This window comes from Scophthalmus maximus, chromosome 17 (genome assembly GCF_022379125.1).
Source record: "Scophthalmus maximus strain ysfricsl-2021 chromosome 17, ASM2237912v1, whole genome shotgun sequence".
Lineage (NCBI taxonomy): Eukaryota > Metazoa > Chordata > Actinopteri > Pleuronectiformes > Scophthalmidae > Scophthalmus > Scophthalmus maximus.
In genome coordinates this window covers 20,672,501-20,694,826 of record NC_061531.1, presented here as the reverse complement: position 1 = coordinate 20,694,826, position 22,326 = coordinate 20,672,501, and the positions used below count along the sequence as shown (strand labels likewise).

Here is a 22,326-nt window from a genome sequence, read left to right as displayed (position 1 = left end):
AATCTATAACTTAACATTGCTTTAGTGTTATTGTTAACACAAGATTAACGATGGGAAAAGGTAATTGGTGAAGAGTATAAGAAGGAAAGGTAGGGCACTGGTCCCCCTAATCCCAAGGTCACATAGGCTACAAAGGTCAGGTCACACATCTGCAGAGAAAGACATTACAGACAACAGACTATATGGTACATGTGTCAGAACATCACCATGACAACAGAGTGACTGAGCTCTGCCCTGTAGGATGAAGCAATGAGCTAATATCTGTTAGCCAGTGAGATACGTCTTCCTGGCTCGTCTTGTGTCTGGACGCTAGACAACGGCTTCATTAGATCATCGCTGAAAACATGACATTTAGTCTCATGTTCTGGAGCTCAGTTTAAACTGAGATGAGAAATGAGGTTAATGTTCAAATGATGTGTTTTTTCTGTTGAGCTTCTGTTTGACTGATGTTAAAACCAGACTCTTCTTTCTGTTGGTTCTTAGTCATTAGTCTCAGTCTGTGCATACACGCTCTCAACCAATCAGGAGTCAGCTGTTATGTCGTCCATCTTTATTTACAGTCTGTGGACAGGACGTTGAGAGTTGAACTTTAAAACGGAGCTCTGTGATTGGCTGTCCAGCTGTGAAGGCAAATATTACAGACGCAGTCATTTCGAGTGTGTGACAGATCAGATTTCCGTGGTGCATTCAGGTGTCGAGTGTGTGACAGGTCTGATTTCTGTGGTGCGTTCAGGTGCAGCTTTTCATTGAGAAGCGTTTGATCAGTTGCTCTTTGTAAGTTTCAGGTCGAAAGCCACTGATTGGTTATTGTAGACGTGACCACAGTAGCATCAGATAACGTGTGTTTGTGTGTGTGTGTATGTGTGTGTGTGTGTGTGTGGCTGATTAACCGCTTTTCTGAAAATCTAAAAAAGAGGAAGTCACCACAAAGACAGGAAACTGAAATGCATGTGTGTGTGTGTGTGTGTGTGTGTGTGTGTGTGTTTGCGAGCAGTTAAAGTTCAGACCTCACAATGTAAGTTAAACATTCACACATTAAAAACAGAAGGGCGTGTGTGTGGAGAGAGAGAGAGAGAGAGAGAGACAATCAAGGTGCCCTTGCACGCCCAAATCCATTTATGGCCTCTGTGTGTGTGTGTGTGTGTGTGTGTCTGTGTGTGTGTGTGTGTGTGTGTGTGGTGTGTGTGGTGTGTGTGTGTGTGTGTGTGTGTGTGTGTGTCTGTGTGTGTGTGTGTGTGTGTGTGTGTGTGTCTGTGTGTGTGTGTGTGTGTGTGTGTCTGTGTGTCTGTGTGTATGTGTGTGTGTGTGTGTGTGTGTTTCAACCCGCCCACACACACAGACATGATTTAATTTCAGGGCGAGCAAGCACGACTGAAGAATGGGAATGAGAGGAAGAGAGAGAGAGAGGGATGGCGGTAGAGAGACAGAGGAGAAACAAAGTGAGAGAGAGAGATAGAGAGGGCGGCAGACGGAGCAGAGTGGGAATCAAACCAACGACCTTCATTTACCTCCAGACAGAAAACAATCTGCATCGTCAACCGGAGAGAAACAGGTCAGAACTCTTCTTCTTCTTCTTCTTCTTCTTCATCTATTTATAATATTATTATCATTTTTATTTTAACTTTTCAACCTGTAAGTAATAGATGAGCAAAATGAATGTTTCTTGAATTTAGCTGATTACCAATAATAATATTCAGCCTCTGGTTCGTTGTTTATTGTTATTGTAGCTTTGATATTCATCTTTTCTTCTGGTTCAAACACAAACATTCATCTGAGACGTTACAGACGATTCACATGTTGAAATCACTTCACAAATACTTCAGCAATATAAAGACTAGAGATAATGTAGTTTATGAATATTTATATTCATAACAAACAAACGATGATAAAGAGAAAACGATTTGATCTTTTTTCAGCCAGACATTTATTAACAAAATGAAAATAGCTGTGTTAAAATGAAGTAAATGATGATGTAATGATGATGTTGTGATGATGTAGTAATGCGGGTTTGACGTGTGTGTTCAGATCGAACAGGTCGAGAGTCATTGATCAATACAACAGTGTCGTCTGCATAGAGGAGAATATTGGTCTCAGTCAGTGAGACGGGTGTTGGCACGTGAGACAGCGAGACCTCAGCAGGTCACATGACATCAATGCACTAATAAAAGAAAGTCAACAAACACATTTCATGGCCGCTCAGTGACATCATGATGATATTGTTGTTGTTGTTGTCGTTGTTGTTGTCCTCTCAGGTGTGTGTATCCATGGCGTCAGGTGTGTGTGTGTTGCTGGTCGTTAAGTTCACTTTGTGTGTGGCATTTAACGTGGACACGTCGTTCCCGCTGCTGAAGACGGGCGGAGACAAGAGTCTGTTCGGTTTGTCTGTTGCTCTGCACCAAGACCTGCAGACAGACGCCTACCTGTGAGTTCACACCTGTCTGTCTGTCCACCTGTCTTTCCATCTGTCTGTCTGTCTGTCTCTTACCTGTCTGTCTGTCTCTTACCTGTCTGTCTGTCTGTCTGTATCTCTGTCTGTCTGTCATGTGGTGCAGATGAACACAGTGATCCTCAGTGACGTGGGTTAGGGTTAGTGTGTGTGTGTGTGTGTGTGTGTGTGTGTGTGTGTGTGTGTGTGTGTGTGTGTGTGTGTGTGTGTGTGTCAGGGGGGTCTCCAATCTGCCAATCCAATTAGAGAACATAAAGAGACAGTTGTCATGGTGACCGTGGAGAAACAGCTTGGTGACCTCATAGTGACCTCATTTCATCATTGCCCCCCCATGACACACTGTATTAGTGTGTGTGTGTGTGTGTGTGTGTGTGTGTGTTTAGTCCTCGATGTCCTTGAGACTCAGACGTCACCTCATCAGGACAGTGATGACAACAAAGAGCTCAGCTCAGATTTACAGCCTGAGAGTCCTCCAGGACTTTCCAGGTTCCCTTGAACAAATTCCATGCATTTTTTCTAGACTGTCAAGGAGTCCTTGACAGAGTTCCAGGATTCTTGAGAACACTTCCAGGTTATTTCAAGAAATTCATGGTTTATTGAAGGAGTTCCAGGAAGTATTGCACACCCTGCAGGTAACAGAACGGCTCACCTGTCTCATCCTGACAGGCTATTGGTTGGAGCTCCCAGGGAGAAGGCGGAGCCAGATGTTCCAGCCAATCGAACAGGAGGAGTATACAGCTGTCCAATCTCCACAGACCAATCAGACTGCAGAAGGATGAAGCTCATCCATCCTGGTGAGACGGAGCCGGTTATTTAATAAAACTTAATTCATTTAAAGGCCAATCGCTGGTCTGGTCTGTTAAAGTGTGTCAGCCAATCAGAGGCCAGGGCTGATGATATCTGTCTCCTGGTGCATTGAGACGAGTCCATCCCTCAATGACTGACAGCTGCTGCACACACACACACACACACACACACACACACACTACACAAACACATGATGGGGCTTCATCCAGAGTGGGCGGTAATCAGCGTTAACCGTGGTAACTGCCAATCAGGGACCATTGAACGCTGCAGGACGACTCACTATGTCCTGTTGTTACAGACGTGAACCTGTCAGAGGACCTGATTGAAGACATGTGGCTGGGTGTCACAGTAGCCAGTCAGGGCCGACCTGGTGGGAGGGTCCTGGTGAGTCTGTGTTCTCATTGGCTGACTAAGCTGTGGCTGTGAGTGTTTTTGGAAACAGTTCTGACTGTGTTCCGTTTCTGACCCGCTGTTTTCCCCTCAACTAACTAACTAAATGACTGACTGACCGACTGACCCTAACGCCCCGCCCCTTTGACCCTGTCCGTCCTGTCTGCAGGCGTGTGGTCATCGGTTTGTTAAGCTCTATGGACCATTAAAGATCAGACAGATGATTGGTCAATGTTATCTCCGTGGAAACGACCTGCAGTATGATGAGGCAGACATGAACTGGCAGAACCCAGACCAGCCCTGCAGGTAGGTCACATGACACCTGACACAGGTCACATGATTCAACACCTGACACGTGTGTGTGTGTGTGTGTGTGTGTGTGTGTGTGTGTTCAGTCACCTGGGTGATGTCAGAGCTGAGGTCATGTGTAACATGGGGATTTCAGCCTCCATCACTCAGACTGACGTCATTGTTGGATCACCTGGAAGCTACGAATGGCAAGGTACTGTTCTGTTCTATTCTGTTTTGTTCTATACCTTTCTATTCTACACTATTCTGTTCTGGGCTATTCTGTTCTGTTCTATACATTTCTGTTCTGTGCTATTCTATTCTGTTCTATACTGTTCTGTTCTGTTCTGTTCTGTTCTATTCTATTCTGTTCTATACTGTTCTGTTCAGTTCTGTGCTATTCTGTTCTGTTCTATACGGTTCTGTTCTGTTCTATTCTATTCTGTTCTGTTCTATACGGTTCTGTTCTGTTCTATTCTGTTCTGTTCTATACGTTTCTGTTCTATGCTATTCTATTCTGTTCTATACTGTTCTGTTCTGTTCTGTTCTGTGCTATTCTGTTCTGTTCTATTCTGTTCTGTTCTATTCTGTTCTGTTCTATACTGTTCTGTTCTGTTCTGTTCTGTTCTATTCTGTTCTGTTCTGTTCTATTCTGTTCTGTTCTATACTGTTCTGTTCTGTTCTGTTCTATTCTGTTCTGTTCTATACGGTTCTGTTCTGTTCTATTCTGTTCTGTTCTATACCTTTCTATTCTACACTATTCTGTTCTGTGCTATACATTTTTCTGTTCTGTTCTGTTCTGTTCTGTTCTGTTCTATTCTGTTCTGTTCTATTCTTCTCTACTCTACTCTGTGTGTGCGTGTGTGTGTGTGTGTGTGTGTGTGTGCATGTGTGTGTGTGTGTGTGTGTGTGTGTGTGTGTGTGTGTGTGCATTGTAGGAAACGTCCATGTCTCGTGGATGAATCCCGACGACATCTTTCACACCCAAAGGAGCTCCTTTCCCAACATGAAGCGCAGGAGCATTTATATAGGTGAACTGTCCCTTTAAATGTTTCTTCTATAGGTGAACTTTCCCTTTAAAAGTTTCTTCTATAAGTGAACCTTCCCTTTAAATATTTATATTTTATGTTGAAAGTCTGACTGAAGACCTGGACCAGTTTTTCTAATTACATCATTTTTATCTGTGTTTGTGTGTGTGCGTGTGTGTATGTGCATGTTTGTGTGTGTCTGTCTGTGTGTGTTTTTGTGCGTGTGTGTGTGTGCGTGTGTGTGTGTGCATGTGTGTGTGTGTGTCTGTCTGTGTGTGTTTTTGTGCGTGTGTGTGTGTGCGTGTGTGTGTGTGCGTGTGTGCATGTGCGTGTGTGTGTCTGTGTGTGCGTGTGTGTTTTCAGGATATTCAGTCATTCAGGCTCGTCGTCTTCTCTCTGAGGATGATGTAACCATAGTAACAGGTGATGAACAGTTTCCTCTCACCACTCTGATTGATTCCATCGTCACTCAGACGGACATTGTATTGATCATGTATTGATTGACAGGAGCTCCCAAGGACAGTAGAGAAGATGCTCGAGGTTCCGTGCTGCTGGCGGTGAAACAGAAGGATCAGCTGATCGTTCAGCAGACGCTCCGCGGAGAGCAGACGGGCTCGTACTTTGGGAACGTTGTGACGACCACAGACCTCAACAACGACGGGTAACTAACATGAGTCTCACTTCCTGTTTCATCACTAAGGTCTCAAACGTTTCGATCAGATTGAGAGTTTATATTGTGGTTGAACATTCTAACTTGATTGTTCTGACCATGATGACGTGAGGTATCGTTCCGTCCGGCAGGTGGAACGACCTGCTGGTGGGCGCTCCTTTTTACTTCCATCGGCAGCAAGAGGCGGGTGGGGCAGTTTATGTTTACATGAACTCAGGAGGAAGGTTTGATTCTGGACCCAGTGTGGTGCTGAGAGGACCGGCCCGATCTGCGTTTGGTATGAGTGTTTCTGCTGCGGGCGACTTGAACCAAGATGGCTTCCAGGGTGAGGCGCCGACATCATCTGTCGATAACGTGGAGCTTGTGTTCAATCACGAGCATCAATCAGTTTTGTTGTTGTTGTTGTTGTTGTTATTGTTCTAGACTTTGCCGTCGGAGCTCCGTTCCACGAAACAGGAAGTGTGATGATCTGGACCGGCAGCAGTGAGGGCGTCTCGACAGAACCGAGCCAGGTCCGACACACAGGGTTGTTTGTCTACTTGTGAGGACCCTCACGATGTAGAGGTGTCCTCACGGTACAGACGTGTCCTCACGGTACAGACGTGTCCTCACGATGTAGAGGTGTCCTCACGGTACAGACGTGTCCTCACGACACAGACGTGTCCTCACGGTACAGACGTGTCCTCACGAAACAGACGTGTCCTCACGATGTAGACGTGTCCTCAAGGTACAGACGTGTCCTCACGGTACAGACGTGTCCTCACGGTACAGACGTGTCCTCCCGATGTAGACGTGTCCTCCCGATGTAGACGTGTCCTCCCGATGTAGACGTGTCCTCACGATGTAGACGTGTTCTCACGGTACAGACGTGTCCTCACGATGTAGACGTGTCCTCACGATGTAGACGTGTCCTCACGATGCAGACGTGTCCTCATGATGTAGACGTGTCCTCACGACGCAGACGTGTCCTCACAACGCAGACATGTCCTCACGACGTAGACGTTTCCTCACGATGTAGACGTGTCCTTACGATGCAGACGTGTCCTCACGATGTAGACGTGTTCTCATGATGCAGACGTGTTCTCACGATGCAGACGTGTCCTCACGATGTAGACGTGTTCTCATGGTACAGACGTGTCCTCACGATGTAGACGTGTCCTCATGATGTAGACGTGTCCTCACGATGCAGACGTGTCCTCACGATGTAGACGTGTCCTCACGATGTAGACGTGTCCTCACGATGCAGACGTGTCCTCACGATGCAGACGTGTCCTCACGATGTAGACGTGTTCTCATGGTACAGACGTGTCCTCACGATGTAGACGTGTCCTCACGGTACAGACGTGTCCTCACGGTACAGACGTGTCCTCATGATGTAGACATGTCCTCACAACGCAGACGTGTCCTCACGACGCAGACGTGTCCTCACGACGTAGACGTGTCCTTACGATGCAGACGTGTCCTCACGATGCAGACGTGTTCTCACGATGCAGACGTGTCCTCACGATGTAGACGTGTCCTCATAATTCCCCCCCCCTGGCTCTGTGCAGGTGATCCGGGGCAGCAGCGTCTCTCCTCGGTTCAGGACTTTCGGGTTCTCTCTGTCTGCAGGTCTGGATGTTGATGGGAACCAGTATCCGGACCTGCTGGTCGGTTCTCTTGATGACACGGTGGCTCTGCTCAGGTACATGATGGAGTCGTCCAATCAGAAAAGCGATGAAGTCGTAGTCGTTCTTACAGCTGTGAGTTTCTTGTACTTTGTTACTGCTGACTTTTTATTCATCAACTGATCGATTCTTTTCCCAGAACTCGTCCAGTCGTCCACCTCAATAAAACGCTCAGAGTTTCTCCAGATGTTGTTGACTCCAACAGCTGCGACTTCTGGTGAGTTTCAAAGCTAATACCCGCTGTTGGGCTAACAAGCTAACAGGCTATCAGACTCAGTGTGTGTGTGTGTGTGTGTCAGTATCCAGGTGGAGGTGTGTTTCTCCTACATCTTTAGCACTGGCGAGAAGAAGGACAGAGACAACATCAGTGAGTAAACAGCGACTTATTCTGTCTCTGTTCACATCTGGATCCACATGTGCAGCTGTAGGTTTGATCCGAGACACGATCAATCAAACAGATTATCAATCAATCACTTGATTTTGTCCAGTGTAATTTTCAGCACAGGGATCTATGCTAATGCTAACATGCTAACCTGAGAGATGTAGTGTTTATGAGGACAAGAGTCATTAACGTGAGTTTCTTTGTCTCGCAGCCGTCCACTTCACTGTGGCTGCCGACATCACCAGCCTCAAGTCCCGCCTCCGTTTCCATGACAACAGGCAGAGCGTGTACTCCGGTTACCTGTCGATGCCGACGAGACGATGCAAATCCCTCAGAGTGGGACTGCTGGTGAGTAGTGACCACATCTGTCCCGAGGGCAGCGCCAGAGGAAACAGGAAGGATATGACCGGTTGAGCTGAAGGAAAATGTTTAAACTCTAATGGAAATTTAAAAAAACTCACGACTGAATGTTTCCCTCAAACGATTTGTTTAAACACAGAAAACAATCCAAAGAAGACGCATGCTGAAGAAACACACAACTCGTGAACTTGATTCTATATGTGACGTGACAATTTCAGATATATACACGTTTTATCCTGAATAGTTTGATCGATGGACGTTGTGTGTCTGTGTGTGTGTGTGTGTGATTGTGTGTGTGTGTGTGTGATAAGACCAAAGAGCCTTTTAATTAGGCTTCTGATGAGGTCACTTCCTGTTTGAGGAAACAGGAAACGTTGTGTTCCTGATCCTTCACTGAGCGTCAGAACGTTCTGGGCTCGTTCAGTCGTGTCTGTTCTTATCAGCTTGTTTGTTTTTCTGTCGTCCTATTTCCATGTGATGACGTTCTGTTCTGTCTGTTCTATTCTGTTCTGTTTTGTTCTGTTCTGTCTGTTCTATTCTGTTCTGTTTTGTTCTGTTCTGTCTGTTTTGTTCTGTTCTGTCTGTTCTGTCTGTTCTGTTCTGTTCTGTCTGTTCTGTCTGTTCTGTCTGTTCTGTTCTGTTCTGTCTGTTCTGTCTGTTCTGTTCTGTTCTGTCTGTTCTGTCTGTTCTGTCTGTTCTGTTCTGTTCTGTTCTGTCTGTTCTGTCTGTTCTGTCTGTTCTATTCTGTTCTGTTTTGTTCTGTTCTGTCTGTTCTATTCTGTTCTGTTTTGTTCTGTTCTGTCTGTTTTGTTCTGTTCTGTCTGTTCTGTCTGTTCTGTTCTGTTCTGTCTGTTCTGTCTGTTCTGTCTGTTCTGTTCTGTTCTGTCTGTTCTGTCTGTTCTGTTCTGTTCTGTTCTGTCTGTTCTGTTCTGTTCTGTTCTGTTCTGTTCTGTCTGTTCTGTTCTGTTCTGTCTGTTCTGTTCTGTTCTGTCTGTTCTGTTCTGTTTTGTTCTGTTCTGTCTGTTCTGTTCTGTTTTGTTCTGTTCTGTTCTGTTTTGTTCTGTTCTGTTCTGTCTGTTCTGTTCTGTCTGTTCTGTTCTGTTCTGTCTGTTCTGTCTGTTCTGTTCTGTTCTGTCTGTTCTGTTCTGTTTAGTTCTGGTCTGTTCTGTTTAGTTCTGGTCTGTTCTGTGTTCCTGTTCTTCAGACTCCGCTCCGAGAAAAAGTGGAACCTCTGGTTTTCTCCCTGAACGTTTCTCTGTACCAGAACCTTCCCAAGAAAAGAAATGTCATACAGGACTTGAAACGTCTTCCGGTGCTGAGCCACACACCACGACCCATCAGAACCCAGGTCAGCAAGTAGTGTGTACAGTGAGTACAGTGTGTAAAGTAAGTACAGCAAGTGCAGTACAGTTTACAGTGACTACAGTACAGTTCACATCGAGTACAGTGAGTGCAGTACAGTTCACAGTGAGTACAGTACAGTTTACAGTGAGTACATACAGTTTACAGTGGGTACATACAGTTCACAGTTAGTGTGTGCAGTAAGTACAACGAGTACACTCCTGTTTACATTGTGTACAGTGAGTACAGTACAGTTCACAGTGAGTGCGGTATGTACAGTGAGTACAGTTTACAGTGAGTACAGTACAGTTCAATTCAATTCAATTCAATTTTATTTGTATAGCGCCATATCACAACATATATTGTCTCAAGGCACTTTACATAGTGAGGTCAATATTACAATATTAAAGGGAAAACCCAACAAATCCCACAATGAGCAGCACTTGGCGACGGTGGAGAGAAAAAACTCTTTTAACAGGAAGAAATCTCTGACAGAACCAGACTCAGTTGTGGGCGGAGCTTCTGTCTCGACCGGTTGGGGTGAGGAGAGAGAAGAGGAAGAGAGGAGAGGTGGGAGGAGAGACAGTAGGAGAGAAGAGAGAGAGGACAGTTGTACAACCGCCGCTGTAATCTCTACCAGACTGATACTTATAATTAAAAAATACAATTATGTTGTTGTTATTATTAGTGATGATATTAATATTAATATTAATGATAACAATAATAATGAGGGGTTTGGGTCCTGCAGCTCTGGTGTCAGATCTACTAGGGGAGAGAGAAAACAGAGTTAGTGACATGTAATGTCAGTTCACAGTGAGTACAGTGAGTATCTCTTCATGTCTCAGATCCACATCCAGAAGGCCTGTGGTTCTGATAACTGTTGCCACAGTAACCTGCAGATGACGGCCCAGTTCACAGATGAAAACCAGAACCCATTCAGCAGGTGAGAGAACTCTTATAACTTTGACCTGAAAGATTCAAGACTTTGCTGAGACCAAATCACAACACACATTATCTCAAGGCTCTTTCCACAATCAAACCTGACAATATCACAGAGAAACACAACAGACACAGGGCAACAGACTCAGGGCAACATACACAGGACAACAGACACAGGGCAACAGACTCAGGGCAACATACACAGGACAACAGACACAGGACAACAGACACAGGGCAACAAACTCAGGGCAACACACACAGGACAACAGACACAGGACAATAGACACAGGACAACATACTCAGGGCAACAGACACAGGACAACAGACACAGGGCAACAAACTCAGGGCAACACACACAGGACAACAGACACAGGACAATAGACACAGGACAACATACTCAGGGCAACATACTCAGGGCAACACACTTAGGGCAACATACACAGGACAACAGACAAACGACAACAGACACAGGACAACAGACTCACAACAACAGACACAGGACAAAAGACTCAGGACAACAGACACAGGACAACTGACTCAGGACAACATACTCAGGGCAACAGACTCAGGGCAACATACACAGGACAACAGACACACGACAACAGACACACGACAACATACACAGGACAACAGACACAGGACAACATACTCATGGCAACTGACTCAGGACAACAGACACAGGACAACAGACTCAGGACAACAGACACAGGACAACAGACACACAACAACAGACACAGGACATCAGACAGGACAACAGACCCAGTACAGCAGACACAGGACAACAGACACACGACAACATACACAGGACAACAAACTTAGAACAACAGACACGGGAAAACTGACTCAGGACAACAGAGACAAGACAACAGACACACGAAAACAGACTCAGGACAACAGACAAACGAGAACAGACTCAGGGTCTAACCATAACCCTTAAAGATGTCATGACATTGTTAATTGACAGTGATAAAAATATTATTATTATTATTATAGTTGAGTTCTGTCAGATCTGCTGTCAAAGAGAGAGATGCTCAGTGCATGATGGGAGTCCTACAGCAGCAGAACCAAAGAGACTTTGATCTTTATGACAGAGGAAAGATTGACATGTTAAATGTAGAGAAAGTTTATCGAGCTTGTTCCAGAGGGGAGGAGCCTGAGAGGGGAGGAGCTTGGTGGCTGAAGGTTCTACTTCCTGTTCTCCTCTCACAGACTCTAGAACCACAGTCTTCCTCAGTTTACTGAGAAGTGATTTGTGGGATAATATGAACTATGATCTGTCAGATATGACGAGGAGCAGGATTCTGATGTGAACACTGGAGAAATATGATCTTCTTCTACTTCCTGTCAGAACTCTGAACTGGATCTTTTCACAGAAACATCCTGACGTGATGAATCACAGTCGTCAGTCAGGAAGTGACTCATGACTGGACCGATTCTTCATCCTGTTGACATCAGATGGTTCCGATGTTCTGATAACAAGGTTCCTCACTGTGGAGCTGGAGGACAAAGTTATGTCGTACAGGAACTATATGATCAGATCATGTTTCTCTGACGTGTTTAGTTCAATGACCTCAGTCATCAGGTCTTTATGTCTTGAAGATGTCCTGAAGTTTGTCACCTGATTAGTTTCATCTGTCTTTATAGATAAATACAGATGGGTGTCATCTGTATGTGTTTTTTTCTTATAATATAGATTATATAAAGTGAAAAGTATCGGTCCCAGTACAGAACCTTGTGGAACTCCATGACTCACTTTTGTATAATTGGAAGATTTGTTGTTAACGTTAACAAAGTGAAATCTATCAGATAAGTAACTTAAACCATCAAGTGCTGTTCCTTTAATCCACATGTTCTAGTCTCTGTAACAGAATCTTGTGATCAATGTGTCAAATGCAGCACTAAGATCTAACAGGACGAGAATAGAAACATTTCGTCTGTCTGAGGTCATGAGAAGGTCGTTGACCCTCAGCAGTGATTCTGTTCTATGATGTTTTATAAATCCTGACTGAAAGTCTTCAAACAAACTGTTCCTGTGTAAATAGTCACATAACTGGTTAGCAACAGATTTTAGAGATGAAGGGAGGTTTGATTTGGGTCTATAGTTAGTAAAGATAGAAACTGTTGATGGAGATAAATTGATCTGATCTAATATGGAACTGTTGATTAAAGCTATGCTGATATGTTTTTGCGTTTGTGTGTTTTCAGGCAGAAGGGCAGTCAAGTGTTACACTACAACTCCAGTATTAACAGATTGTTTTTGGAGGTTAATGTCAGCAACACACCGTCACTGGGCCGACCAGCAGAGGATGCTCACAACGCCATTTTGAACATTAGCATCCCGCCATCACTCATATACTCTGGAGTTCGAACAAAGGTAGTGACGATAAAGCTTTTGTCATCCAGCTTTTAGCAGGAATAACTGCTCTGATATAAAGCAGAGCAACGTCGGCATATGACTGTATATTTATACTGAGTTACTGAGCATGAGCACATGTAGGTGGAGAAGAGTAATGGACTAGGTATTGAGCCTTGGGGGACACCATATTCAATTCATTCACTTATATTTGTAAAGCACTAAAGTACCAAATGTCACCAGTGTGTGTTTGTATGTGGGGGGGGGGTCTGCCTCCACCAGGGCGGGAGAAGTACTGCAGGACTGTATCTCAGTAAAAAGATTCATTCTGAAATAGTTGAGGACACTGAAGGTAGATGAACCTTTTGACGAGAGGAACATTTAGTCACCTAATCTTCCTTTTTGCTCCAACACCTTTACTATGAAGGTTTAATTTATGATGCTTGACCCAGACTTGGACCTGGGAGTTCACCCATGTGTACTGTACATGTTACTGCAGTTGTCCACCAGGGGGCACCACAGAACTCAGACTGTATAGAGCTTCTGGTTTTACATTCTGAAAATCTATTGTGACAGTGGTTAGTATCTGCTCCTACACTGCCCCTGCTGTTCATGTGTGTTTTGTGGAGTATTCATTTCTGAGGTTGTGCAGACGCAGGACACGTGTGGCAGCCATGATGCGTTCGTGTGGCAGCCATGATGCGTTCGTGTGGCAGCCATGATGCGTTCGTATTCTCTGTCCTCAGTCAGTCTTGTGTTTGTCTCTCAGGGCAACGCCTCCGCAGCAGAGTGTTCTGTCGACCACACGGCTCTTCTGTGTGAACTGGGGAACCCGTTCAAAAGCAACCAGAAGGTAAACAGACATGTTCCATCACTGCTGTCTGTCAATACTGCTGTCTGTACTACTGTATGTACAGCTGTCTGTACTGCTGTCTGTACTACTGTATGTACAGCTGTCTGTACTGCTGTCTGTACTACTGTCTGTACTGCTGTCTGTACTACTGTATGTACAGCTGTCTGTACTGCTGTCTGTACTACTGTATGTACAGCTGTCTGTACTGCTGTCTGTACTGCTGTCTGTACTGCTGTCTGTACTACTGTATGTACAGCTGTCTGTACTGCTGTCTGTACTACTGTATGTACAGCTGTCTGTACTGCTGTCTGTACTACTGTCTGTACTGCTGTCTGTACTACTGTATGTACAGCTGTCTGTACTGCTGTCTGTACTACTGTCTGTACTGCTGTCTGTACTACTGTATGTACAGCTGTCTGTACTGCTGTCTGTACTACTGTATGTACAGCTGTCTGTACTGCTGTCTGTACTACTGTCTGTACTGCTGTCTGTACTACTGTATGTACTGCTGTCTGTACTACTGTCTGTTCTGCTGTCTGTCTTTACTGCAGTCTGTTCTGCTGTCTGTCTATACTGCTGTCTGTTCTGCTGTCTGTCTATACTGCTGTCTGTTCTGCTGTCTGTCTGTACTGCAGGACTCATCTGTGTCTGTTTCAGGTTCAGCTGTTGATCATATTTCAGCCGTCTGACATCAGTTTGGACACGAGACAGATTCTGTCTCTTCTGCAGCTGTCCACGTAAGACACACACTCACACACACACACACACACACACACACAGATGTTGACAGATGTTGACAGATGTTGATTTGTGTCTTTGTATTCAGTCTCAGTGAACAGTCACATCTGTCTCCGGTCTCTGTCTCCATGATGGTGGAGTATTCGCTGCAGACGTCCCTCACACTGTGAGTCTCAACCAACTTAGAGCAGATCCAAGCAACCAGAAGTCAACACGTTAACACATCAACACGTCAACATGTCAACTCGTCAATGTGACAACACGTCAACATGACAACATGACCACGTCAACATGACAACACGTCAACACAAACACATGACAACACGTCAACTCGTCAACACGACAACTCGTCAACACGACAACACGTTTACATGAAAACACGTCACTGTGTGTCAGAGGCTCGTGTCAACGTTCTTCCTGATCAGGTACTCATAAGTAAATGTTGTGACATGACATTAATTTGTGTCCTGACAGAACCAGTTCTCCAGGCCCCGCCTCCTTCAGTGGCCATGTGACCGGTGAGTCGGCCATGAGGAAGACGGAGGACGTCGGCAGTCTGCTGCTCTTCACCTTCCAGGTTTGTCTCAGATGTTTCTGATCTGTGAACAAAGTTTAAAGTGACCCGGTGTAACCGCCAACCTTCTCTAATAGGTCCACATCGACGGGAAGCCACTGGGTCACCTAGGAAACCTGGAGGTGGAGTTTAAGTGGCCAAGGGTGGTGTCCAATGGGAAGTGGCTGCTGTACCTCACAGATATCCAAATACACGGCGCATCAGAGCCTCGCTGTAATCCGCCCGGCAACATCATCAACACTCTCCGCCTCGTGGTAACCGTGGCAACTGCAGCCTCATATGGAGTCTGTTCAAAATAAAATAAATCCTTCACCAACTGTTACTTATAATTTTTGTTTAGTTGTCGAAGGAGGAGACGAAAAGAGGGAGGAGGAGTCTGGACGAGGAGGAGGCGGACGCGGAAGAGGAGTTAGAGGAGCAGAGTGAAAACACTGTCCTCCACCTGCAGGGGCAGAAGAAGAAGTCGTACACTCTGGTACAAACTGCACTGCAGTTAGACACAAGAGGGCGCTGTCGAGTGAAACAGAAACAAGTGAAATATTAAAGTGACCCTCCGGTTGCTACTGACGCAACTGTGTGTCTGTATTGACAGGTCTGTGTGTCTGTGTGTGTCTGTACTGACAGGTCTGTGTGTCTGTACTGACAGGACTGTGTGTCTGTGTGTCTGTACTGACAGGTCTGTGTGTCTGTGTGTCTGTACTGACAGGTCTGTGTGTCTGTACTGACAGGACTGTGTGTATGTGTGTATCTGTACTGACAGGTCTGTGTGTCTGTACTGACAGGACTGTGTGTATGTGTGTGTCTGTACTGACAGGTCTGTGTGTCTGTACTGACAGGACTGTGTGTATGTGTGTGTCTGTACTGACAGGTCTGTGTGTCTTTACTGACAGGACTGTGTGTATGTGTGTGTCTGTACTGACAGGTCTGTGTGTCTTTACTGACAGGACTGTGTGTATGTGTGTGTCTGTACTGACAGGTCTGTGTGTCTTTACTGACAGGACTGTGTTCACGGAGCTGAGTGTGTGACCTTCGTCTGTCCTTTGATCAACATGAGCGACTCAGCGACTCTCACCATCAAAGCCCGACTGTGGAACTCTACCCTGCTGGAGGTACAGACACATTCTTTATTATATTATATATAAGACGATCATTGACTGTATATAAAGATGAACAGTGACTTTATGTAAACGTGATCAATCACTGTATATAAAGATGATCAGATAAGTTCAACACGACTTCTTCACATGGTCATAAATATCGGATAGATTGATGGAAAACAAAAATATTGACAGTTATATTTTTTAATCCCATTCTGACACCTTTGTCCAAAGCGACTTAAAAATATGTGTATTCAACCATAAAGATATTATCAAATTATATTTAAACTATAGATTAGACCGAACATTTTGGTTCAGAAAATACTGACAATGAATATGATATATAATGTAGAACCTATAATCTTATGGGTTTGAATAAATTGGCATCTTGCAGTATCAGCAGGTAAATTCAAAGTGTAAAGGATCAAGAATCGAGCCCTGAAGAACTCCAGTGGTAGGTTTGATGGGGGGCGTGTCTGATTTCCCTCTACATCCAGTCCGGTTCATACAGGTTCTCTGCCTGTTGTTGTACTGAAGGACTGACTCTGGCTTCTCCCTGCTTCACTGGGGTCCAGTCCGTCCCATACCGGACTTTGTTCGGGACCATCCAGATCCACGTTAGCACTTAAACTGACACCAGAGTAAAATCAGTCGTTGGTGTTGTAGGACTACAGTGATGCGAAGAGTGTGTTGGTTCGAGGCAGAGCGACTTTGAAGCTGCAGACCAACAAACCGACCATCAACATGGAGACTCATAGCACTGAGGTAACAAACTACTGAAGAGTTATCAGCGCCTCCTACAGGCTGCATGACAAAACTATGGTTTTACTTCTCTTAGTCTTTTACCATTAGTGAAATAATTGAGTTTTCATTTGTCCGTGTTTATATCTTCCTCTTCAGATTGAGGTTCACATTTATCCAGACTCGGGGCAGCAGGTGGTCTCCAGCGCCCCCTTGTGGATAATTGTGGTTTCTGTCATGGCAGGAGTTTTACTTCTGGGTCTGATCTCCCTGCTGCTCTGGAAGGTAAACTGTCTCATCACTGGTTGTAGTTAGAGACCTAAGCCCAAAGCAGTTTGATCATTTTTATGTTTATTTTTCTCGTCACCATAATCATCATCTCTCGGTTAGTAAAGTGCTGTTGTGTCGCCCCCTGCTGTTCAGTGTGGGTTCTTCAGGAGAGCCAGCACCAGAGAACTGTACGAGGCAAAGACCCAAACGGCTCATGTGAAGAGGCAACTGTCTGAGCACAAGAGGCTGAAGGAGAAGCTCTGAGTCTGGGCACAGTGCTGCCAGAGAGCCCTGCTGTAAGGACCAGCTCGGACTGACTGGTACTGACTGACTAGTTCTGACTGGTACTGACTGTCTGATACTGTCTGACTGATACTTTCTGACTGATACTGTCTGACTGGTACTGACTGACTGGTACTGTCTGACTAGTTCTGACTGATATTGTCTGAAACTGTCTTACTTATACTGACTGTCTGATACTGTCTGACTGATACTTTCTGACTGATACTGTCTGACTGGTACTGACTGACTGGTACTGACTGTCTGATACTGTCTGACTGGTACTGACTGACTGGTACTGACTGACTAGTTCTGACTGATACTTTCTGACTGGCACTGACTGACTGATACTGTCTGACTGATACGTTCTGACTGATACTGTCTGACTGATACTGTCTGATACTGTCTGAATGTCTGATACTGTCTGACTGGTACTGACTGGTACTGACTGACTGGTACTGACTGACTGATACTGACTGATACTGACTGAATGGTACTGACTGGTACTGACTGACTGGTACTGACTGACTGATACTGACTGAATGGTACTGACTGGTACTGACTGACTGATACTGACTGACTGACTGGTACTGACTGACTGATACTGACTGATACTGACTGACTGGTACTGACTGATAATGACTGACTTGTACTGACTGACTGGTACTGACTGATACTGACTGATACTGACTGACTGGTACTGACTGATACTGACTGTCTGATACTGACTGATACTGACTGACTGGTACTGACTGACTGGTACTGACCGACTGATACTGACTGATACTGACTGACTGATACTGACTGATATTGACTGACTGGTACTGACTGACTAGTTTTGACTGATACTGTCTGATACTGTCTGACTGGTACTGACTGACTGATACTGTCTGACTGATATTTTCTGACTGATAGTGTCTGACTGGTACTGAATGTCTGATACTGTCTGACTGGTACTGACTGACTGGTACTGACTGGTACTGACTGACTGATACTGACTGAATGGTACTGACTGGTACTGACTGACTGATACTGACTGACTGGTACTGACTGACTAATACTGACTGACTGCTACTGACTGACTGATACTGACTGATACTGACTGACTGATACTGACTGATACTGACTGACTGGTACTGACTGAGTGGTACTGACTGAGTGGTACTGCCTGACTAGTTCTGACTGATACTGTCTGAAACTGTCTTACTGATACTGACTGTCTGATACTGTCTGACTGATACTTTCTGACTGATACTGTCTGACTGGTACTGACTGACTGGTACTGACTGTCTGATACTGTCTGACTGGTACTGACTGACTGGTACTGACTGACTAGTTCTGACTGATACTTTCTGACTGGCACTGACTGACTGATACTGTCTGACTGATACTTTCTGACTGATACTGACTGACTGGTACTGAATGATACTGTCTGACTGATACTGTCTGATACTGTCTGAATGTCTGATACTGTCTGACTGGTACTGACTGGTACTGACTGACTGGTACTGACTGACTGATACTGACTGATACTGACTGAATGGTACTGACTGGTACTGACTGACTGATACTGACTGACTGACTGGTACTGACTGACTGATACTGACTGATACTGACTGACTGGTACTGACTGATAATGACTGACTTGTACTGACTGACTGGTACTGACTGATACTGACTGTCTGATACTGACTGATACTGACTGACTGGTACTGACCGACTGATACTGACTGACTGATACTGACTGATATTGACTGACTGGTACTGACTGACTTGTTTTGACTGATACTGTCTGATACTGTCTGACTGGTACTGACTGACTGATACTGTCTGACTGATATTTTCTGACTGATACTGTCTGACTGGTACTGAATGTCTGATACTGTCTGACTGGTACTGACTGGTACTGACTGACTGGTACTGACTGGTACTGACTGACTGATACTGACTGAATGGTACTGACTGGTACTGACTGACTGATACTGACTGACTGGTACTGACTGACTGATACTGACTGACTGCTACTGACTGACTGATACTGACTGATACTGACTGACTGATACTGACTGATACTGACTGACTGGTACTGACGGTCTGATACTGACTGACTGATACTGACGGTCTGATACTGACTGATACTGACTGTGTGATACTGACTGATACTGACTGATACTGACTGACTGTCTACTGACTGTCTGATACTGTCTGACTGATATTTTCTGACTGGTACTGACTGACTTGTACTGTCTGACTGATACTGTCTGACTGATACTTTCTGACTGGTACTGACTTGGACTGACTGACTAGTTCTGACTGGTACTGTCTGATACTGACTGACTGGTACTGACTGACTAGTTCTGACTGATACTGGGTGATACTGTCTGACTGGTACTGACTGACTGATACTGTCTGAGTGGTACTGACTGATACAGACTGATACTGACTGACTGATACTGACTGGCTGCTACTGACTGATACTGACTGATACTGGGTGATACTGTCTGACTGGTACTGACTGACTGATACTGTCTGAGTGGTACTGACTGATATAGACTGACTGATACTGACTGAGTGGTACTGACTGACTGATACTGACTGACTGCTACTGACTGCTACTGACTGACTGGTACTAACTGATAATGACTGACTGGTACTGACTGACTGATACTGACTGACTGATACTGACTGAGTGGTACTGACTGACTGATACTGACTGACTGCTACTGACTGATACTGACTGACTGGTACTAACTGATAATGACTGACTGGTACTGACTGACTGATACTGACTGATACTGACTGACTGGTACTGACTGGTACTGACTGACTAATACTGACTGATACTGACTGACTGGTACTGACTGATACTGACTGACTGGTACTGACTGATACTGACTGACTGGTACTGACTGACTGATAATGACTGATACTGACTGACTGATACTGACTGACTGGTACTGACGGTCTGATACTGACTGACTGGTACTGACGGTCTGATACTGACTGATACTGACTGTGTGATACTGAGTGATACTGACTGATACTGACTGACTGTCTACTGACTGTCTGATACTGTCTGACTGATATTTTCTGACTGGTACTGACTGACTGGTACTGTCTGACTGATACTTTCTGACTGGTACTGACTGACTTGTACTGTCTGACTGATACTGTCTGACTGATACTTTCTGACTGGTACTGACTGGTACTGACTGACTAGTTCTGACTGGTAATGTCTGATACCGACTGACTGGTACTGACTGACTAGTTCTGACTGATACTGTGTGATACTGTCTGACTGGTACTGTCTGATACTGTCTGACTGGTACTGGCTGACTGGTACCGACTGACTGGTACTGACTGACTAGTTCTGACCGATACTGGGTTATACTGTCTGACTGGTACTGACTGACTGATAATCCAGGGCGTTTATATAAATTAATTATTTTTCTTCCTTTTCGGTTTTCTCCAGCCGTTCTGATTCCGCCTGCTGATCTGCATTGATCAATGTTTTTACACTTTATCACAGCTGTTCTCCTTCTGACCTGTTCACCCTTTGACCTGCTCACCTTCTGACCTGTTCACCCTTTGACCTGTTCACCTTCTGACCTGTTCACCCTTTGAACGGTTCACCTTCTGACCTGTTCACCCTTTAACCTGTTACCCTTTGACTTGGGCAACCCTTTGACTTGTTCACCCTTTGACGAGTTCACCTTCTGACCTGTTCGCCTTCTGACCTGTTCACCCACTGACCTGTTCACCCTTTGAACTGTTTACCTTCTGACCTGTTCACCCACTGACCTGTTCACCCTTTGACCTGTTCACCTTTTGACCTGTTCACCTTCTGACCTGTTCACCCTTTGACCTGCTCACCTTCTGACCTGTTCACCCTTTGACCTGTTCACCTTCTGACCTGTTCACCCTTTGACCTGTTCACCTTCTGACCTGTTCACCCTTTGACCTGTTCACCTTCTGACCTGTTCACCCTTTGAACTGTTCACCTTCTGACTTGTTCACCCTTTAACCTGTTTACCCTTTGACTTGTTCACCCTTTGACGAGTTCACCTTCTGACCTGTTCGCCTTCTGACCTGTTCACCCACTGACCTGTTCACCCTTTGACCTGCTCAACTTCTGACCTGTTCACCCTTTGACTTGTTCACCCTTTGACCTGTTCACCTTCTGACCTTTACACCCTTTGACCTGTTCACCCTCTGACCTCTGTGTTTCCTGCAGTGCGGATTCTTTGTGCGTCGGGCGGCGGCGCTCCACCAGGGGAGGATTCTGGGTAAACACAAGCTGCAGCCATACACAGACTCTGACGGTTTTCTGATCCAGGACCGCCCCCCCTCGTCCAGGAACAGGAAGTCCCCTAAACACTGGCTGACTTCCTGGACTGAGAGCCACTGACACACTCATCATCTCCATGGAAACATGTCCTGAACCGGACCAACTCACTGCCAGTGTGTGTGTGTGTGTGTGTGTGTGTGTGTGTGTGTGTGTGTGTGTGTGTTGATGTAACCTGGTGACACAGTGACTGTTCTCTGTTCAGAGCAGTTTAATATATCAAACTTTATATTTGAACTTCCTGTTCTGTCCATAGTTCTGATCCAGAAATACCAAATGAGCTTCACTTACAACCCTCCTGTTTGATATTTGATGTTGACCAAAGACTTCAAGTGAAAAAGGAAACAATTGAAAAGACATTAATTTAAAATATTTGGATCATGATCAGAGGGAACAGACCAGTTGTCATGGTGATGTTTTCCATGTTACCTCGTGGTTTGTGTTCATGTTTGATATAATTGTGATATTTCTGACAGTTTATAGTTTGTAATCTGTGGTTCAGTGTTGCTATTAAAATATCTTTTGATTCAGGGTTACTTCTGTTGTCTGCTGCTCAGTGGTCGAGGCCACAACACGAAAAACGTGATTGCTTGATTTTAAAAACAATATTTTGTTCATTTTTATTTGGTTTGAAAAAAGTTGTTGTAAAAGTATCAAAGATCAAAGAAAACATGACGATGCAGTGAGAAAACTGACTTATTGAACCACTACCCAGAATCCTCTGGGAGTCTATGAAACAGTCAGATCCCAGTCTTCAT

At 45.0% G+C, this 22,326-nt stretch overlaps 1 protein-coding gene and 1 long non-coding RNA gene across 8 annotated transcripts in view; one reads left to right on the top strand and one right to left on the bottom strand.

Annotated features, from left to right (window-relative positions):
- The first annotated feature begins 1,226 nt into the window (after window positions 1–1,226).
- Window positions 1,227–22,104, top strand: LOC118289044 (integrin alpha-3-like). Of its 7 annotated transcripts, none has more exons than XR_004786008.2 (30): window positions 1,414–1,552; window positions 2,026–2,139; window positions 2,253–2,422; window positions 3,113–3,240; window positions 3,552–3,637; window positions 3,813–3,949; window positions 4,039–4,145; window positions 4,870–4,962; window positions 5,323–5,382; window positions 5,467–5,620; window positions 5,761–5,954; window positions 6,053–6,141; window positions 7,180–7,313; window positions 7,436–7,513; window positions 7,596–7,663; window positions 7,890–8,026; window positions 9,243–9,386; window positions 10,225–10,322; window positions 12,524–12,692; window positions 13,441–13,524; window positions 14,182–14,261; window positions 14,351–14,428; window positions 14,737–14,839; window positions 14,914–15,090; window positions 15,177–15,311; window positions 15,835–15,945; window positions 16,600–16,698; window positions 16,834–16,959; window positions 17,098–17,264; window positions 21,458–21,595. XR_004786008.2 is itself a non-coding variant. In XM_035615700.2 (30 exons), the coding sequence occupies exons 3-29, from the start codon at window positions 2,265–2,267 to the stop codon at window positions 17,206–17,208; spliced, it is 3,138 nt and encodes a 1,045-aa protein (XP_035471593.2). In that variant the 5' UTR covers window positions 1,414–1,552; window positions 2,026–2,139; window positions 2,253–2,264; the 3' UTR covers window positions 17,209–17,240; window positions 21,458–21,595. The 7 variants fall into 7 exon arrangements, 4 of the variants coding, with proteins under 4 accessions (XP_035471592.2, XP_035471593.2, XP_035471590.2 ...); XM_035615700.2 differs by having other exon boundaries at window positions 17,098–17,240; XM_035615697.2 differs by lacking the exon at window positions 17,098–17,264 and having other exon boundaries at window positions 21,458–22,104.
- A 54-nt stretch (window positions 22,105–22,158) lies between these two features.
- The window catches only part of LOC124849351, a 508-nt gene continuing 340 nt past the window's right edge, over window positions 22,159–22,326 (bottom strand). The window contains exon 2 of the long non-coding RNA XR_007029892.1: window positions 22,159–22,326. This exon is cut by the window's right edge and continues 55 nt beyond it. This is a non-coding gene — a long non-coding RNA (uncharacterized LOC124849351).